The sequence below is a fragment of the Perognathus longimembris genome, chromosome 4 (genome assembly GCF_023159225.1).
Source record: "Perognathus longimembris pacificus isolate PPM17 chromosome 4, ASM2315922v1, whole genome shotgun sequence".
NCBI lineage: Eukaryota > Metazoa > Chordata > Mammalia > Rodentia > Heteromyidae > Perognathus > Perognathus longimembris.
Window position 1 is genome coordinate 32,450,107 of NC_063164.1, and position 17,052 is coordinate 32,467,158.

Below are 17,052 nucleotides of genomic sequence, written 5' to 3' on the forward strand. Positions count from 1 at the left end.
TTCTGCAGCATATCTTATAGGAGATATTTTCTTCCTTATGTATGTATATATGTGTGTATGCATGTATATATGTATGTATGTATGTATTTGCTTACTTATTTACTTATAGAAAGTCTTGCAATGTACTCCAGGCTGGTCGCAAACTCATAATTCAGTTTCCTATGTGCTTGGATTATAGGCAAACACCACCACACCTGGTTAAGAGACACTTTCAGATATGAAGCCCTGCCTCATTCTCTAATTTAAAAAGAATGTTCACACAAAAAAAGAATGTTCACAAGGACTTGTTGTTTGTTAAAATTTTTTCTTTAAATAGTTTTACAAAGGGATTTCAATTCAACATGTCAATTTATTTTTGTTTGTTTGTTTTTGTTGCCAGTCCTGGGGCTTGAACTCAGGGCCTGAGCACTGTCCTGTCTTCTCTTTGCTCAAGGCTAGCACTCTGCCACTTGAACCACAGCGTCACTTCCATATTTTTCTATATATATATGTGGTGCTGAGGAATCGAACCCAGGGCTTCATGTATATGAGACGAGCACTTTACCACTAGGCCATATTCCCAGCCCCTCAACATGTCAATTTATATACACAATGCATCTTGACTAGTGTTATTACCTCTTCCATCATTCTTCCTCACTTTTGTCTATCCCAGTTCCACTCATCCCCTCACCTTTCCTGGCCCCACTTTCCATATGCACACCAAGGGTTCAGGATTTTGACTTCAGGGAAAAAGGTTTGGGTTTTATGATCGTCATTATCTTCCTGCAGTGGAATGCACGTCTCCCCACGTGAGTGATCTATATTCAGGAAGCAGTTAATGACATCTTTTATAATGGCTCACACAGCAGGACCCACATGAACAACTCTAACAAGTATTGTTCATTAAACCTAGTGACTCAGACACATTTTTATTATCTTTTTGCAAAAATGCAAGTTCTGCCTCTTACAAAAACCAGTTGTTTCCTAATGAAGTGTTTCGGCTTGTTCATATGGGCTGATGGTTTCATATGGTCAGGATATTGCTGCATCAGCGATGAGCTGCTCTTAACAGGTTTTCAAGACACTGTATTCGGTGTACTCAAATATGGACAGATGTTTGGGAAAAAACGATGATTCCCTTTTGGCTATTGAGTGATTCCCAATATCTGTCTTTTTTTTTTTTATTACAATGCAAGATATTTTCTTTTTCAATTTTGACCCAATCTAACCAGAAAAAGAGAAAAAGGATTGCAACATTCCAGAAGTGTAGAATATAATACTGAAGGCTGAGAATATAGCCTAGTGGTAACTTGCCTTGTATCATGAAGCCCTGGGTTCGATTCCCCAGCACCACATATATAGAAAAAGCCGGAAGTGACGCTGTAACTCAAGTGGTCGAGTGCTAGCTTTGAGCAAAAAGAAGTCAGGGACAGTGCTCAGGCCCTGAGTTCAAGCCCCAGGACTGGCAAAAAACCAAAATAAAACAATTAGAATACAATACTGGAGCATTTTCTGGGCCTGTGGGTTGTCAGTGACTGTAACTCTTGAGCCCAGTGACAACCCCTGTCACTCTGCTTAGCTCCTCAAGCCTACTTCCTAGCAAAGGACTTGCAGCTCCCACAAAGGGAAAGTGGAGTGCAAACACAGTGGTTTTAGTCCAAGTCAAATGAATGGCTTCATTAGGGGAGTTTTCTAGGACTGGAGATTGGGAAGATAGCCACTGCAGAATGGAGTGGGTAATCCAAACTAGATGAGATGCCTCCATAGCACATGTAGTGGGATTTATTTTTAAGTGGATGGTGTGTCTGACACCACTATTGTATTTTGTAGTGGGCTGGAAGGAATAGTTGAATTGCCTTTTTCAAATTGTGAAAATGATATTTTAACACCTGGGATATGCATACAGATAATTTTGATTTTATTTCTTTCCCCTCCCTCTCTTTTTCTTTCATTTCTTCCTCCCTCCCTTCCTCCCTTCCTCCCTCCCTCCCTCCTTTTCTCTCTCTTTCCTTCTCTCTTTCTTTTCTTGTCAATTGTGGGGCTTGAACTTGGAGCCTGGGCACTGTCCCTGAGCCTCTTTGTGTTGAAAGCTAGCACTCTACCACTTGAGCCACAGCTCTACTTCCAAGGTTGGGTATCCTTCTTCCCTCCCTCCCTCCCTCCCTCCCTCCCTCCCTCCCTCCCTCCCTCCCTCCCTCCCTTCCTTCCTCCTTTTCACATGGATGTGTTTACTTACTACTAAGAACTATTTGGAAGCTTGGCCTCTTACAGTTTGAATCAACTGCGTTCTCCAACTACCTTTACTTATCCATATCTCAGGTAACAAATTACCATCTTGCTCCCCCTAGTGGAACTGGAACTCCATTTCTGAGTTTGAGAACAATGTATCACTATTATTCAATTTAGTGTCTTGTTTTTTTGAAATCAAGATTATTTCCAGTCTCCCCCCAACCAATGAGTGAGAATAAAAATGAAAAAAAGATGTAGTTTTTTGGCAGCACATACACTAAAATTGGAATGATACAGAGAAGATTAGCATGGCCCTTGCATATGGGTGACATGTAAATTTGTGAAGTGCTCCATATTTAAAACAGAAAAAATTACATTGGATGGGCTAGCGAGGAAGAGGAGTAGAGAAATGGATTTCTGCTGATAAGATTTTGATTCCCAGTTGTGACAGGGTTGCTACAAAATTTCTAATGGCTATCAAATACAAGCAGCCTTTCTGTTCTTCACATCTTTGAAAGGTCAAGTGTCATTTGGCTGGTGGATAGTCACTTCAAAATGTAGCTGTCCACACTCCTGGGAGAGATAGAAAGGCTTCTGGTTGGTGGTATTAGAAGACAGTTCCATTCAAATAAATCCCACTTGTGCTACTGGTAAATTAGTCCCAGGGAATATTCTTCTGCCTTCTGAGTCTACTAAAAAATCAGTGCCAGAGCGGTATGGAGATTCCTCAGAAGGCTAAACATAGAGCTCCCCTATGACCCAGCAGCCCCACTTTTGGGCATCTACCCAAAAGACCACAAACAAGAACACACTAAAGCCACCAGCACAACAATGTTCATCACAGCACAATTTGTCATAGCTAGAATATGGAACCAACCCAGATGCCCCTCAGTAGACGAATGGATCAGGAAAATGTGGTACATATACACAATGGAATTTTATGCCTCTATCAGAAAGAATGACATTGCCCCATTTGTAAGGAAATGGAAGGACTTGGAAAAAATTATACTAAGTGAAGTGAGCCAGACCCAAAGAAACATGGACTCTATGGTCTCCCTCATAGGGAATAATTAGCACAGGTTTAGGCAAGTCACAGCAGAGGATCACAAGAGCCCAATAACTATACCCTTATGAACATATAAGATGATGCTAAGTGAAATGAACTCCATGTTATGGAAACGATTGTTATATCACTGTTGTAACTACTTTCAACGTTCTATGTGTAACCGTAGCTTCTATTATTGTTGATCTTCTTTTATCCCCTTCCTGTGATTGTACCTGCACTACCTCTGTATCTTATCTGAGTACATTGGAAACCATGTATACTGGTATTAGAACTAGGAAACTGAAAGGGAATACTAAAATTGAGAGACACAGGGTAAAAAAGACAAATGACTACAAAAGCAATACTTGCAAAACTGTTTGGTGTAAATGAACTGAACAACTCTTGGGGAGGAAAAGGAAAGGGGAGGGGAGGGAAGGGGAATGAGGGAGGAGGTAACAAACAGTAAAAGAAATGTATTCAATGCCTAACATATGAAACTGTAACCTCTCTGTACATCAGTTTGAAAATTAAAAAAAACCCAAAATGATGGTATTACCTACGGAAGCTTAACTGCTAAAACAAATCAAGATCAGTTCTATCTCCCATATAGTCACTATTTCTAATTCACAAAAAGTACATAGACACATTGATAACTTTAGCATATGAATTTATGGAATAAAATTTGAATGATAGTGAAAAAAAATCAGTGCCAGCATTCAGAGCACATGACAGTCAGTTCTGGTTCCTCAGCTGCTCAGCATGCTATAACTAGAAACAAGTACTGTAATTAAGAGGTGGACTAGCTTCTACTTTTCAAGACTCTCCCTTCTTTTCCTTGCTACTTCACTTTTCACAACTTTGACCCCCTTTACTGAATTTTCACTCTATTACAATCACACATAACCCCCTATATCATATATACTAGTGTTGAAATGTATAGATGTGTAAGCTTCAAAGAGAAATACAGCAATACCTGATTATCTACAAGGAATATAATCCTAAGCCCTCAGGGGTGCCTGAAACCATTCATAGTATCAAACTCTCTATCTACTACACTTTAAACAATCATAAGCATAGGTAGATACTTATGATAAAATGTAATTAAAGCAGATGCAATAAGAAATTAGTTACAGTAACTAATAATAAAATGCATTATTATGATGACACAATAAAATTGCCAGTATAGCCTAGAGCTTGTGGTGCACACCTCGAACCCTAGCTACTCAGAAGGCTGAGATCTAAGGATCATGGTTCGAAGCCAACCAGGGTAGAAAAGTCCATGAGACTCTTATTTCAAATAACTATTCAGAAAAGGTTGGAAGTGGCACTGTGGTCCAAGAGGTAGATGCTCACCTTAAACAAAAGAAGCTCAGGGACAGAGCCCAGGCCCAGAGTTCAAGCCCCTGGACTGGCAAACAACAACAAAAATTCTCCAGCATCACTACTCTTGTGATTTGGAGCCATTAATTAATAAGTAAAGGACAGTTGAATGTGGGTGCTGCAATGTCAGTGCATCTGGTTACAGAGATGACTGCAGAGTGAATAATGAGCAGGTAGCATATATGTTAAGTATACATTGAACAGTAAGAGGATGGCCCCCCAGGTAGAACAGTGTATAATTTAAACCTCATGAATTATTTATTCTGGAATTTTGCTATTTAATATTTCTGGGCTATAGTCAAGTCGATTGCAGTTGACCAAAATCCACAGAAAGCAAAACCATAAGTAGTACTCTACTCACAAATACCAAGTCAGACTTTGCTTTTAAGACATATCAAGGTTAAAGAGACAGTGGCAAAAGGTCTAATGTTGCCATATTAATGGTTAATAGAATACAAGTTCTTTTTTTTTAAACCAAAACGGCTTTATATGCTTTAATTCTATGTACAATATTAAGGCCTTTACAGGTAAATCTCAGGCAAAAAAATCCATGAGTTGCAAGATGAGATGCCAATGACATCAAATGAGGAAGATTCATATCTCCTGACGCTCCATGTGTAAGAATTACTCCATATGCTAAGCTTTTGTTAGGTACCAAGCAAACAGCACCCAGTGATTTATTTCCAAAAGGTATTTTCAATTTAACCTCTGTATGATTCATTTTCACTCTTGAGTAAATTTAAGGTGCATTACATCTGGGAAGCAAAGGACTTCTCCCTAGCAAGGAGAAGAAGCAGCTGCCGGCCACCAAGCCCTTCCGCGGCTTGTGCCTCCTCCAGAGGCGGGGGGTGGGGGGGGTGGGGGGCGCGGGGGGAAGCGACCACCGCGCCCCGCCGCTCGGCCAGAATACAAGTTCTTGAGACTTGTAATATTATAATTAGATGATCTCCCCTTTTAAAGATAATGTAATAGAGATAGTCTTTCCAAGTATTTATCTAAGGTTACCAGGGAGTATGGAGGCGGGGGGAGGGGGGGGCGTGGTGGTGGTGAGAAACCAGACTAGATGAACAGACTGACAAAGGGAATGCCAAAGTACTCTTTGGTTATGTCTTAATTATGAAATGGAGAGAGAAAAACAAACAAAAAGAAACATTCACAATATTTAAAAATGAAACCAAAACGAAAGGGAACTGCTGTATGGCTCAAGTGATAGAACACTTGCTTTACAAGCACAAGGGCCTGAGTTCAAATCCCAGTATAATCAATCAGTCAACCAACCAACCAACCAATCAATGAATCAAATCACAACTTTCTCAAGAGTTACGTCATTTGGTCCAAGAATGATGTCCATGCAAACACACAGCTTTTGGTTCAGTAGAGTGTTATCTATGAAGGATTGGTTCAGAGTCCCGTGATGGTTGCTTCACAAGTGTGAGGATGTTAGTGCTGTGTTGTCCATGTGGCACACTGGACTCAGAGCTGCCCATCTATGAAGGCTTGAGGACTGTGAGGAGAGGCACATTCACAGGGAGGGGTGGTAGGTAAATCCCCACATATCGCCATATGTACACACATATGTAGACATGTATTTGTACAATGTGTACACATGCCCTTGTGGGCCTATGAGCACCTGCTGCAACCACAGTGCTGCAGGAGGAACAGCAGACAGTGAGCTCACAGAGCTGCTTTGAGCAGAGCTGGTCTCAGGGTGATGAGAAACTCTGTGCACCTCTCTCCTCCCTCGGGACTGTGCTGGCATCCCTCCCTGGCAGCTGCAGCAGGGTAGCTCTCCTTGGGAACATTCCAGCCATAGATTGGAAGGCTTGCCTTTCTTGAGAGGCTGGAGGACTTAAAGAACCTTTACAGAGCATCTATCCACATTCCTTTCTCTCAGCGGGGAGAGGCTTTGTGCATCTTGCTGTGTTCCCTCCAAGTGAGTAACTGGTGGTGCATGCACATCAGGGATGGGCTCAGGCCTTAGAGCCTTAACTTCTCAACTGTTCATGGATTGATTTCTGTTGATTTAATGCTAAAATTCTGCCAGACTCTGCCTCTACATGTCATCCTATGGCTCTTAAGGTTTAACAAGGCAGAAAGACATATATGAGTGCTTGGCCATGGGCACAAAGACAGGATTATGAAAAGATAAACACAGTTGACCTGGAGACTGGGTTAGAAAGAGTTAGCAAGAGTGTGGAAAGATGGTCCTGTATTGAGACAGAATAACCAGCTAAGACTGAACTAACAGAAAACAGAGTAACCAGCTCAGACAGAACCAATAGAAGGCAGATTAAAACCAGCTCAGACTGAACCAATAGAAACCAGAGTAACCAGCTAAGACTGAACCATCAGAAACATGTCTTCTTTTTATGACGTCTTTCTTGCTACTTAACTGTTGGTACTTGACCTTGGCACAGAGCGGAATTTTGACCATTTTGGAAAAATAATATGTCTGTCCATTTGCTGAAAGCTTTTATGATGGGGGAAATGGACAAATTTTAGGCATGTTGAAATATTCATCAGCAATTTAACATGTTTTATGTAGTGTTTCCTCAAGAAATTGTACTGTACCTTACTGAGAATATTGATATTGGTCCCCAAAACTAACAATACACATTCTCCAAACCCATAATTACGTCATCAGGAAGGTAAGAAGGAGAAGTAAGATTTACAGGGAAAAATGAGTAGTTAAGATTCCCAAGTACATAGCCCGGGGAGAAATCAAGGAGATGATGCTGATGACTTCACCGGAGGCTGGTGTTTGCCATGTGTTCCTAAGAATAAGATACAGATTTATACTCCCCAATTCAGATGTGCCATAAACCAAAACCCTTAAGAAAGTTATCTGGGAATTCTCTCTCTCTCTCTCTCCCCCTATCTATTGTGATTGTGTGTGTGTGAACATGCCAGTACTGGGGAACTCAGGGCTTTGTACTCTCCCTTGGCTTTTTCACTGAACACTGGCATACTCCCACTTGAGCCCAAGCTCTACTTCCAGCTGTTGCTGGTTAACTGAAGATAAGAGTCTCACAGATTTTTCTGCCCACTTGGCTTTGAACTTCCATCCTCAGGTCTCAGCCTCCTGAGTAGCAAGGATTACAGATGTGAGCCACTGACACTCTGGTAGTATTAGTTTGATAAAAATCTTAGTGATTTTTATGGTGAAACAAATTTAGGTAACTGTCATTACCTAAGTACCTCACTAGGACTAAAATGTGCCCCAAAAGTTGTAAGTAGATATGTGTGTGTATGTGTAAGGATTTTGAAGTTTGGGAAAATGATCAATATCCAAAATTGGCATTGTTAATATCTGTTAATGTTGAACATTAATGTTGACCATTTGTGTAAGGCTGTATGGTCCAGCTACACTACACAGGGGGAAGTGCTCACTGTGTGGCAGGATGTAGTGGAGCTGGCTGTGAATAGTCTCCTTCACCAGGTGGGGTGAGCCCACCTCACTCTTGGACCCACCACTTTCCCTTTTTTGGTCCACACTCCAGTCACCATGTTTGATGACTAGTTCTAATACTTGAGCTCCTTGGCATAGCAATACCGTTGCATCCTTTACTCCCTCTGCCTGGAATACCCTTCTTGAGACATTGCACACCTGCACCATCTCGCTCTCCTCCTGCCCCAATGCAATGAGCTGCCCTTCCAGCTGTGTTTTCCTTTATGGATCCTTCTGCTGTGGGGTTTCTTTAATATAGATGGGTTTGGTAACAACTGAGAAGTGGCCCCTTTCTCTTTGCTCCTTAGCCTGCTATCATACCATTTAAGTCAGCAGGGGATGTAATCATGTTACATGTTAATATCTCCATCACTAGATTTTAACTAGGTCTATGACTTATTTTTTTATTTTTCTCATTGATAATTGTTAAATAAATTTGCAAGGAACAAACTGCTCACTGTAGCTCTGGTGTGTGTGTGTGTGTGTGTGTGTGTGTGTGTGTGTGTGTGTGTGTACATGCACGCAAGCACCCTCACCCCCGAGTCCTGGGCCTTGAACTCAGGGCCTAAGAGCTTTCCCTGAGTTTTTTTTTTTTTTTTTTTTTTTTTTTTTGCTAAAGGCTAGATAGTACTCTACCAGTTGAGCCACAGCTCCACTTCTGGCTGTTTGGTTGTTAACTGAAGGTAAGAGTCTTACAGACCTCTGCTTGAGCTGGCTTTGAACCATGATCCTCAGATCTTAGCCTCCTTAATAGCTAGGATTACAGGCACGAGCTACTGGTGCCTGGCTTGCAGGTGTGAATGTAATCAAATGTGTTAATGATGGTTCTCATTCCCATTTGTGTTGCAGCCACCGCTGGTTCAGGCAATCTTCAGTGGTGATCCGGAGGAGATAAGGATGCTCATCCATAAAACGGAAGATGTGAATGCCTTGGTAAGCAGTGCTGAGGCTTTGCTGCCTGGGCCTCTTCACCTGGGCAAACCAGGATGCTTAGCCTGTTCAATGCTGTGGACCCCTTCCGTAAATAGTGAAGCCTTTGGACTTCTTGGAATACTGCTTGTAAATCCATGCAATAAAATATGCAAGATTAGAAAGACAGCCAATTATACTGAACTACAGTTGTCAAATGTTAAAAATCAAATCTGAGATATAGACACACACACACACACACACACACCCTTTCTTTTCCAGGGTAAGGAACCTAGGCTCTACAATAGCGATTAACAATCTATGTTCCATTACCTGCTTGCTTATGGGATACCAGCTATGTTGGGTTTTATTTATTTACTTACAGATGTTATATTTTCAGCATTTTGAGACAGGGTTTTGCTATGTAGCTTAGGTTGGCCTTGAACTTGTAATCCTCCTGCTTCAGTCTTCCAAATGCTGGGATCGCAGGTGTGTTCTACCATGCCCAGCTTGATTTTTTTTTTTTTTTTAGCGTTAAAGAAAAGACAAGAGATAATACACTGGGGTGTGATAAATTATACAGGATGGTCACACACAGTGAAACCAAAGGAGGATATTCTTAGGAGAGGAATACAAAGACACAATAGCTATGTGCATTTGATCATATAAAACAATATTTATTGAAATGAACTCCAGGAAATGGAAAGAAGAGGGTTTTTTTCTTTGTTGTTGTTTTGGTTTTTCTTTTCTCTTTGTTTTGTTTGTTAATTTATCTGTCTTTGGGAGGGTAGGAGGGAGCACAGAAATGGTGAGTCAAAGGGTGAACAAATGCAGTAGTGGTACTCACTAGACACTATGTTAAAAATGAACTATACAACTGTGAGTGGGGATGGGAGAAAGAACTGGGAGAGAGTGAGGGAAGGGGTGACATTGTCCAAAAAGAAATGTACTCATTACCTGACATATGTAACTATAACTGCTTTGTACATCACCTCTGTAATAACAATAAAAATTACAAAAAATGACAAGAGAAAAACAATAGTTTGTGATGTGAAAATTATATAAAATTCAGATTTTAGTGACTGTAAGTTCAGTGGACATGGCCATGCTTGTCATTTACATGTTACCTGATTTTGTACTGCATGGTGGCAGTTGAACTAAAATAGTGGAGACAGAGCCTATATTGTGGCCTGTAAAGTCCCAAATATTTACTTTCTGGCTTTTTATAAAGCAGTTTGCTGCTTCCTGCCCTAGGAGGTCCATCAACTGGGTGAGTGGTTGAGCAAGGAAACTATGGGCCCTTGAACTGTGTGAAATAGATGCATGTACTTGTTCCCCTTATATGTTTTTCTGTGAAAAGGGCCAAGGTATTTCATCAGATTCTTTAAAGAGGTTGTCCCACCGAAAGATTAAAGAACCACAGAATCTGGAAGGTTTCCAAACAAACCTGCACTAAACAAAGGCAAAATGTGTTAGTCAATAATTTACCCTTTTAATAGTTTCCAAGCTCTAGGTTGAACAAGTAATTATGTGTAGTACATGCTATTGATTCTTGTTTTAATTCAATTTTATTGTTTCGGTGATATACAGAGGGATTATAGTTCCATAAGCCAGGTATTGAGTACATTTCCTTTTGAACAATGTCACCCATTCCCTAGTTCTCTCCCAGTTTTTCCCATCTTGTCTTCTTTCCTCTTCAAGTTGTATAGTTCATTTCCAACATTGTGTCTAGTGGGTTTCACAGATGAATTGGTTCACCCTTTGTCTCACTGTTTCTGTGCTTCCCCTTCTCCCCAAATCAGACAGACTTACATACAAGAGAAAGGGTAGGGAAATCAAATAAAGGGACAAAAAGGAATAAACCAAAGGAAAAAGGGGGAAAAAGTGCAAACAGTACAATAAAAACCTTATTTCCATTTCTTGGAGGTCAGTTTGATAAGCAGCATGTTTGTTGTTGTTGTTGTTGTTTTGTTTTGTGGATTGTGCGTGCTCTCTCTGAGCCTCTTTGTGCTCAAAGCTAGTGCTCTACCATTTGAGCCACAGCACCACTTCCAGTTTTCTGGTGGTTAGTTGGAGGTAAGAGTCTCACTGGACTCAGATCTCATCTTCCTGAATAGCTAGGATTACATGTGTGAGCCACTGGCACCTGGCTGATAAATAACATTTAATATGGTCATATGCACATAGCTATTGAACTCTTGTGATCCTATCCTAAGAATATCCTCCTTTGGTCACACTGTGAATGTTTAGAGTGCCGTTTAATTATTTATGTCCAAGAGTAATTAGTTGTCTTTTACTATCCATTGTGTTTACTTGTAGATTTATATTCACATTCTAATTATTACTAACAAGGATTCTGATTCTTCTAATGTCATTTGGTTATCAAAATACTCAAGTCCATTAGTGACTAAAGTCTTCATTAGTCTTCAGTATCAGCAGAAGCAACAGAAATTGTTAGACATATCTTCAGTGGAGAGGGGCTTTGCCTTGACAGATAACCCTGTCTAAGGTGTATCTCTGGCTGCTGAGCAGGGCACTCCATTGAAGGCAGGTCCTATGGTGGAGCCGTTGTTTGGTGGTGGTGTAGGTTGGTGTGACTTTCTGAAAACGCTTCTGGCAGCTTCTCCCCAGCTGCCACTGAAAACAAAATGATGAAGCCAGGGACAGACTACTTAAGACAGTGGTTGGGCATTTGGCCAGGGGTCTGTGGGATGTGACCTGTGTTTTGAGAGGAGCCCAGGTAAGCCAGAACACTGTTCAATGTTCTGACATTATGAGAATTTGCCTAGATTATTTGAGAATGGAGCCTTTGCCCTAAGCATGCTAAGGTGCAGGTCTCGTAGCATGTGCCTAGCAGTACTGTCCAATATCCTTTCCTGGGTCTCTGACTGGATCCCTCCTGGAGATGTGGGGCTGTGGTTAAAAAGCTGTGGCATGTGTCCTGTAGAATAATTCATAACTCCAGACAACAGGGAGCAGACTTAAAGAAGATGTGCCTTAAAGAAGATGGTCCTTTGGTTAGCATCATTATCCCATGGAGGGTGCTCAGCAGAGTCAGGCTTTGTTTTCCCCAGCACTGGCCACGGAGGCCAGAGAGCCAGCCTCCTAGTTGGAGAAATCTTCCAGCAGGATGGGATCTGCACCTCGCCACAGGGCGACGGTGTCTGGGAGCTTCAGAAACATCCCAAGTAAAATGCCATTGCTACATCACAGTATTGTGCAATGCATAGGCATTATTATATCATAAAGAAAAGATACAGTAATGAACTTATTTACTTTGTAAATAGCTTAGGATTTTAAAAATAAAACATTGTTGTTGTTTTTTTTCTTTAATACTCTACTGGTACTAAGGATTGAACTCAAGGCCTCCAGCTCTCTCTTGGCTTTTTTTTTTTTTTAACACTAAACACTGGTTCTCTGCCACTTAAACTATACTTCCACTTCTGGATTTTTGCTAGTTATTTGGAGATAAGAGTCTCACAGACTTAACTCAGCCTTCTGAGCAATTAGCATTATAGGCATGAGCCACCAGCTACTGGCCTACATTTAGATACTGAATTTTGGGGGAAGATATTATGTGAACAAATGAGGTATATTGTTCTTAGATGGAAAGATATTAACTAAGGCAATAAACATTTGAAATTAATTTATTAACTCAGTAAATTGAATTTGGCATGTAGAATACTGAGATCTGAGGAACACAAATATCAATGGAGAAAGCATAAAATGAATGAACACAAATTATAAAACAATAATCAGAATAGTACATTGTTGGCACAGAAATAGACAAAATAGTAGAACAAACTAGAGAGTACAGAATTTGAGCCTAGTATATGAGGACAGGTTGGTATGCAGTAAAGGGAAGCATTTTAAAATCACGGGGGATACTGAGAGATCATTTAGTAGAGTTTAGTAGAGTTGAGACAAATGGCTAGCCAAGTGTCCAAACATAACACTGAATCCTTATCTAATTCATCATAGTGAGACACATTCTAGATGTAGAACATGAAAAGATGAAATTTGTGGAGTACTAAAAATGGGAAATATTTTTGCAATGTTTGTGTGGGAGACTGAATTTCCTGTACATAATAGAAAAGGTAAGTCCAGAATGGAAAAGGTAGTTGCTATGTGTGTATGTTTCTTTTTGTGTATCTGTGTGTAAAATTACAAGATTAAGAGATAAAGTAAAAGTATGTATAACGAGCAAAAATTGTTACTATTTTTAATATGTAAAGAACTGTTACCCAGGCACTGGTAGATCATGCCTGTATTCCTAGCTACCCAGGTGGTTGAGATTCAGAGGATCATGACTCAAAGCCAACCTAGGCAGAAAAGAATGTGAGACTCCCAGCTCCAAAGGAAGCAGCAAAAAGCATAGCTAGAGGTGTGGTTCAAGTGGTAGAGCATTAGTCCAGCAAGCAAGTGGAGCATTTGGTCCTGAATTCAAACCTCAGTAACACACACACACACATGCACACACACCTCTCTTAGAAATTATTTAGAGCCAGAAAACCCCCCTCCAACCACCCAGATGGAGAAACAAACAAGAAACAGAGCCAATTACCCTAGCCCAAAAAAACAAAACAAAACATAGATGAAAAGGTAGCCAATATCAACCTCATATGAAATATAAGAATTCAGGTAGAACAACTATTCATGGTCATTCTTTACCCATTTGATGAGCAAAGGTGACTATCTGATTTCACTCACTCTGAGGCCCTGCTCTAGTCTGGGTTTATCTGAGGGAGGAAACTGACCAAGATGTATAGAAGATACTTGTTAATGAGTGGTTTATAATGACAAGAGATTAGAAGTAGCCAGTAGGTAATTTCTTAAATATATTGTAATAATTCATTGTTGGTTATATCATGCTGCTTTTAAAAAGTGGTCATTTGTATTAATTTATACTTACTTATATATTTAGTGAAAGTCACGATCTTCACTCATAGTATTTTAAGTGAAACAGCATTAGTGTGTGTGTTTGTGTGTGTGTGTGTGTGTGTAAGAAGAAGTTTATATAAAAGAAAAATCTCCAAAAGAATCATTATAGTTGAATCTGGGTAGTGAGACTTTTTCTTTTTTCTTTATTTCTTTGTATAATTAAAATGTATTATGCTTATAAATGAGAAAAACAAACTTCTATGTAAGCACACATACAAATCAACAAATCAGCTGTGGTCATTCACATTTGGCATCCAGATCTGACTTTTAGAGTGCTCTCTATTTGAGGAAGACCTTATTTCAAGGGCTCTGGGCTTGACACCCATAGTGACAGGCATGGGTATCCTTGTATTTTATCATAGAGAAACCTTCTCCTTCATGAGCTGAGGCCTGCGTTGTGGTGCAGGGGCTGCTACCATGGCAGGGCAGTTCTTTTATTTTATAATAATGCTTTCCCCTTTTGGGGGAATTTCAGGAGGTGGGAGGATGGATGTCCCTTTACTGGTATGGCACACTGTAAATGTGTATGGATCACAAAATCGAATGTCTTTTTAATGTTATTATATGAACCACATTTCATATCATAAATGATGTGAGAAAAATTACTCATTGTGATTAGAGTAAAAATCAAGCAAAAGTCTTTTAGATATTATTCAGAACCATATCATGTGCTCAGCTAAAAGTTAGGGCTTTTATTATGAAAGAAAAAGAAAAATGGGCAAATCAGTAATCTGCAGTCTGTAGGGTAGATGATAGCCTTTTGTGACTTAGGAGTTGCTCTGAAAAAAAATATACTTTGTAATATGGTCACAAGGCAACCTCATGAACATTCCTTCCTCCATCAAATACTTATTATGTACTTGTTATCGACACAGCACTAGAACTTACACCCCATATTCTGCCTTACATATTTTCTTAGTTGATTTATGTTACCTATAAGAAAAAAAAGGATTTGTGGGAATCATGTAGTTGTGACCTTTTCCCACTGTGCAAAGCATCACTAAGATGCCATCTCCCTTTCCCGGGGGGATACATGGCCAGCTGTGGTACAGATGTCATGTGATTGTTGCTACAGTTTACAGAGGTGCTCTCTTGTCCTCAGAGCTTCATGTGGACTTAGATCTTGTGTACTTGCCTGCCTTGTTTGCCTTCCTTCTCCCCTGTTTAAAACATGCTTGCTGGATTGACTCTTCATCTCCTCACCTTGTGCCTCCCAAGCAGGGGACATTTAGTGTTTGAACAGGCAGGTTTTATTGGGGAAACAAAGATAGGAAGGTAGGTAGATAAGATAGGTAGGTAGGTAGATAAGGTAGGTAGGTAGGTAGGTAGATAGATGGATAGATAAATGGTAGATGATAGAGGATAGATGATGTATGATAGATAGATAGATAGATAGATAGATAGATAGACAGATAAGGCAATCTGGATGACAAGCTAGCTTTCCAGCAAGCATAGATGTAGTGGTTGGGCAGTCTTGGCTCCAGTATCTCCAGGACCCCCTAACAAAATGGGCTGTAAAGTTACCCATTCTAGATATTCCACTTGAAAAACGTCTGACATCCGGTCTCCTAATGTGTGTGTGTGTGTGTGTGTGTGTGTGTGTGTGTGTGTGTGTGTGTGTGTATGTGTTGGATCCTAGGGCATGAACTCAGAGCTTGGGCTCTAACTTTGAGCTTCTTTTACCCCAGAACTAGCACCCTTCCTCTCTCTCTCTTTCTCCCTCTCTCTCTTCTCTCTCTCTTCCCATATATATTCTTTTTATAATTTTAATATTTTATTATGGATTTTATTGATTTCTTCTTTAAAAAAACAATGTCTTCTTTTTATTTAATGCCAGTACTGGGGCTTGAACTCGGGACCTGCGGCTATCCCTTGAGCTTTTGTGTTCAGATCTAGAGTTCTACCACTTGAGACTTGAGCTACATCTCTACTTTTGACATTTTTTGTTTTTTTGGTCAATCATGGAGCTTGAACTCAGGGCTTAGATGCTATCATGCGCTCTTTTGCTCAAAGCTAGCACTCATCAATTAACCACTCAAAAAAACAGAAGCAGTGCTGTGGCTCAAAGTGGTAGAGTGCTAGCTAGGATTTCAGGGATAAGTCACCAATGCCCATTGGTGGTGTGCCTCCTCCCCTCCTCCCCCCTCCTCCTCCCCCTCCTCCCCCCTCCTCCTCCCCCTCCTCCCCCCTCCTCCTCCCCTCCTCCCCCCTCCTCCTCCCCCTCCCCCTCCTCCCCCTCCTCCCCCTCCTCCCCCTCCTCCCCCTCCTCCCCCTCCTCCCCCTCCTCCTCCCCCTCCTCCTCCCCCCTCCTCCTCCCCCCTCCTCCTCCCCCCTCCTCCTTCCTCCCCCTCCCCCTCCCCTCCCCCCTCCTCCCCCCTCCCCCCTCCTCCCCCTTCCCCTCCCCTCCCCGTCCTCTCCCTCTCCTTCCCCCTCCCCCCTCCCCCCTCCTTCCTCTCTTTTTCTTTTCTTCTTTTTTTTTCCCCTTACAGAACTGAATCAAATGTCATCTGCAAATTTTTTTTACATATTTTGTTTCGAGGGTCAATCTTTTTTTGGAGGGGGCGGGGGGGGGGGCAGTCCTGGGCCTTGGACTCAGGGCCTGAGCACAGTCCCTGGCTTCCTTTTGCTCAAGGCTAGCACTCTGCCACTTGAGCCACAGCGCCACTTTTGTCCGTTTTCTGTATATATGGTGCTGGGGAATTGAACCCAGGGCTTCATGTATAAGAGGCAAGCACTCTTGCCACTAGGCCATATCCCAAGCCCTTTCTTTTCTTCTTATTTATTTGGGGAATTGGTGCCAGGGCTTCATTCAAGGCCTTGCATTCTTGTTTAGCTTGCTTGCTCATGGCTGACACTTTACAACTTGAGCCATGTCTTTATGCTAACATTTGCTGGTTAATTGAAAATGGAGTCTGAAAGACTTTTCTGCCTAAATTGGCTTTGAACTGAGATTCTCAGATCTCAGCTTTGTGAGTAGCTAAGATTATAGGCATGAGACACCTGTGCTTGGCTTTATGCTTCATTCTTTTTTTTTTTTTTTTTTTTTTTTTGGCCAGTCCTGGGCCTTGGACTCAGGGCCTGAGCACTGTCCCTGGCTTCTTCCCGCTCAAGGCTAGCACTC

The 17,052-nt window shown here is 41.1% G+C and overlaps 1 protein-coding gene and 1 non-coding gene across 5 annotated transcripts in view; both read left to right on the top strand.

Annotated features, from left to right (window-relative positions):
- Positions 1 to 17,052, top strand: part of Ankrd44 (ankyrin repeat domain 44) — a 325,588-nt gene that overhangs the window by 136,958 nt on the left and 171,578 nt on the right. For all 4 annotated transcript variants that reach the window (XM_048345044.1, XM_048345043.1, XM_048345042.1 and 1 more), the window contains one exon: positions 8,931 to 9,014. In XM_048345044.1, coding sequence (XP_048201001.1) covers positions 8,979 to 9,014 — 36 coding nt within the window. In that variant the 5' untranslated portion in view covers positions 8,931 to 8,978. The remainder of the gene's footprint in view (positions 1 to 8,930; positions 9,015 to 17,052) is intronic.
- LOC125351001 lies at positions 2,466 to 2,568 on the top strand. The gene has a single exon (XR_007210897.1). It is a non-coding gene; the product is annotated as a U6 spliceosomal RNA (small nuclear RNA).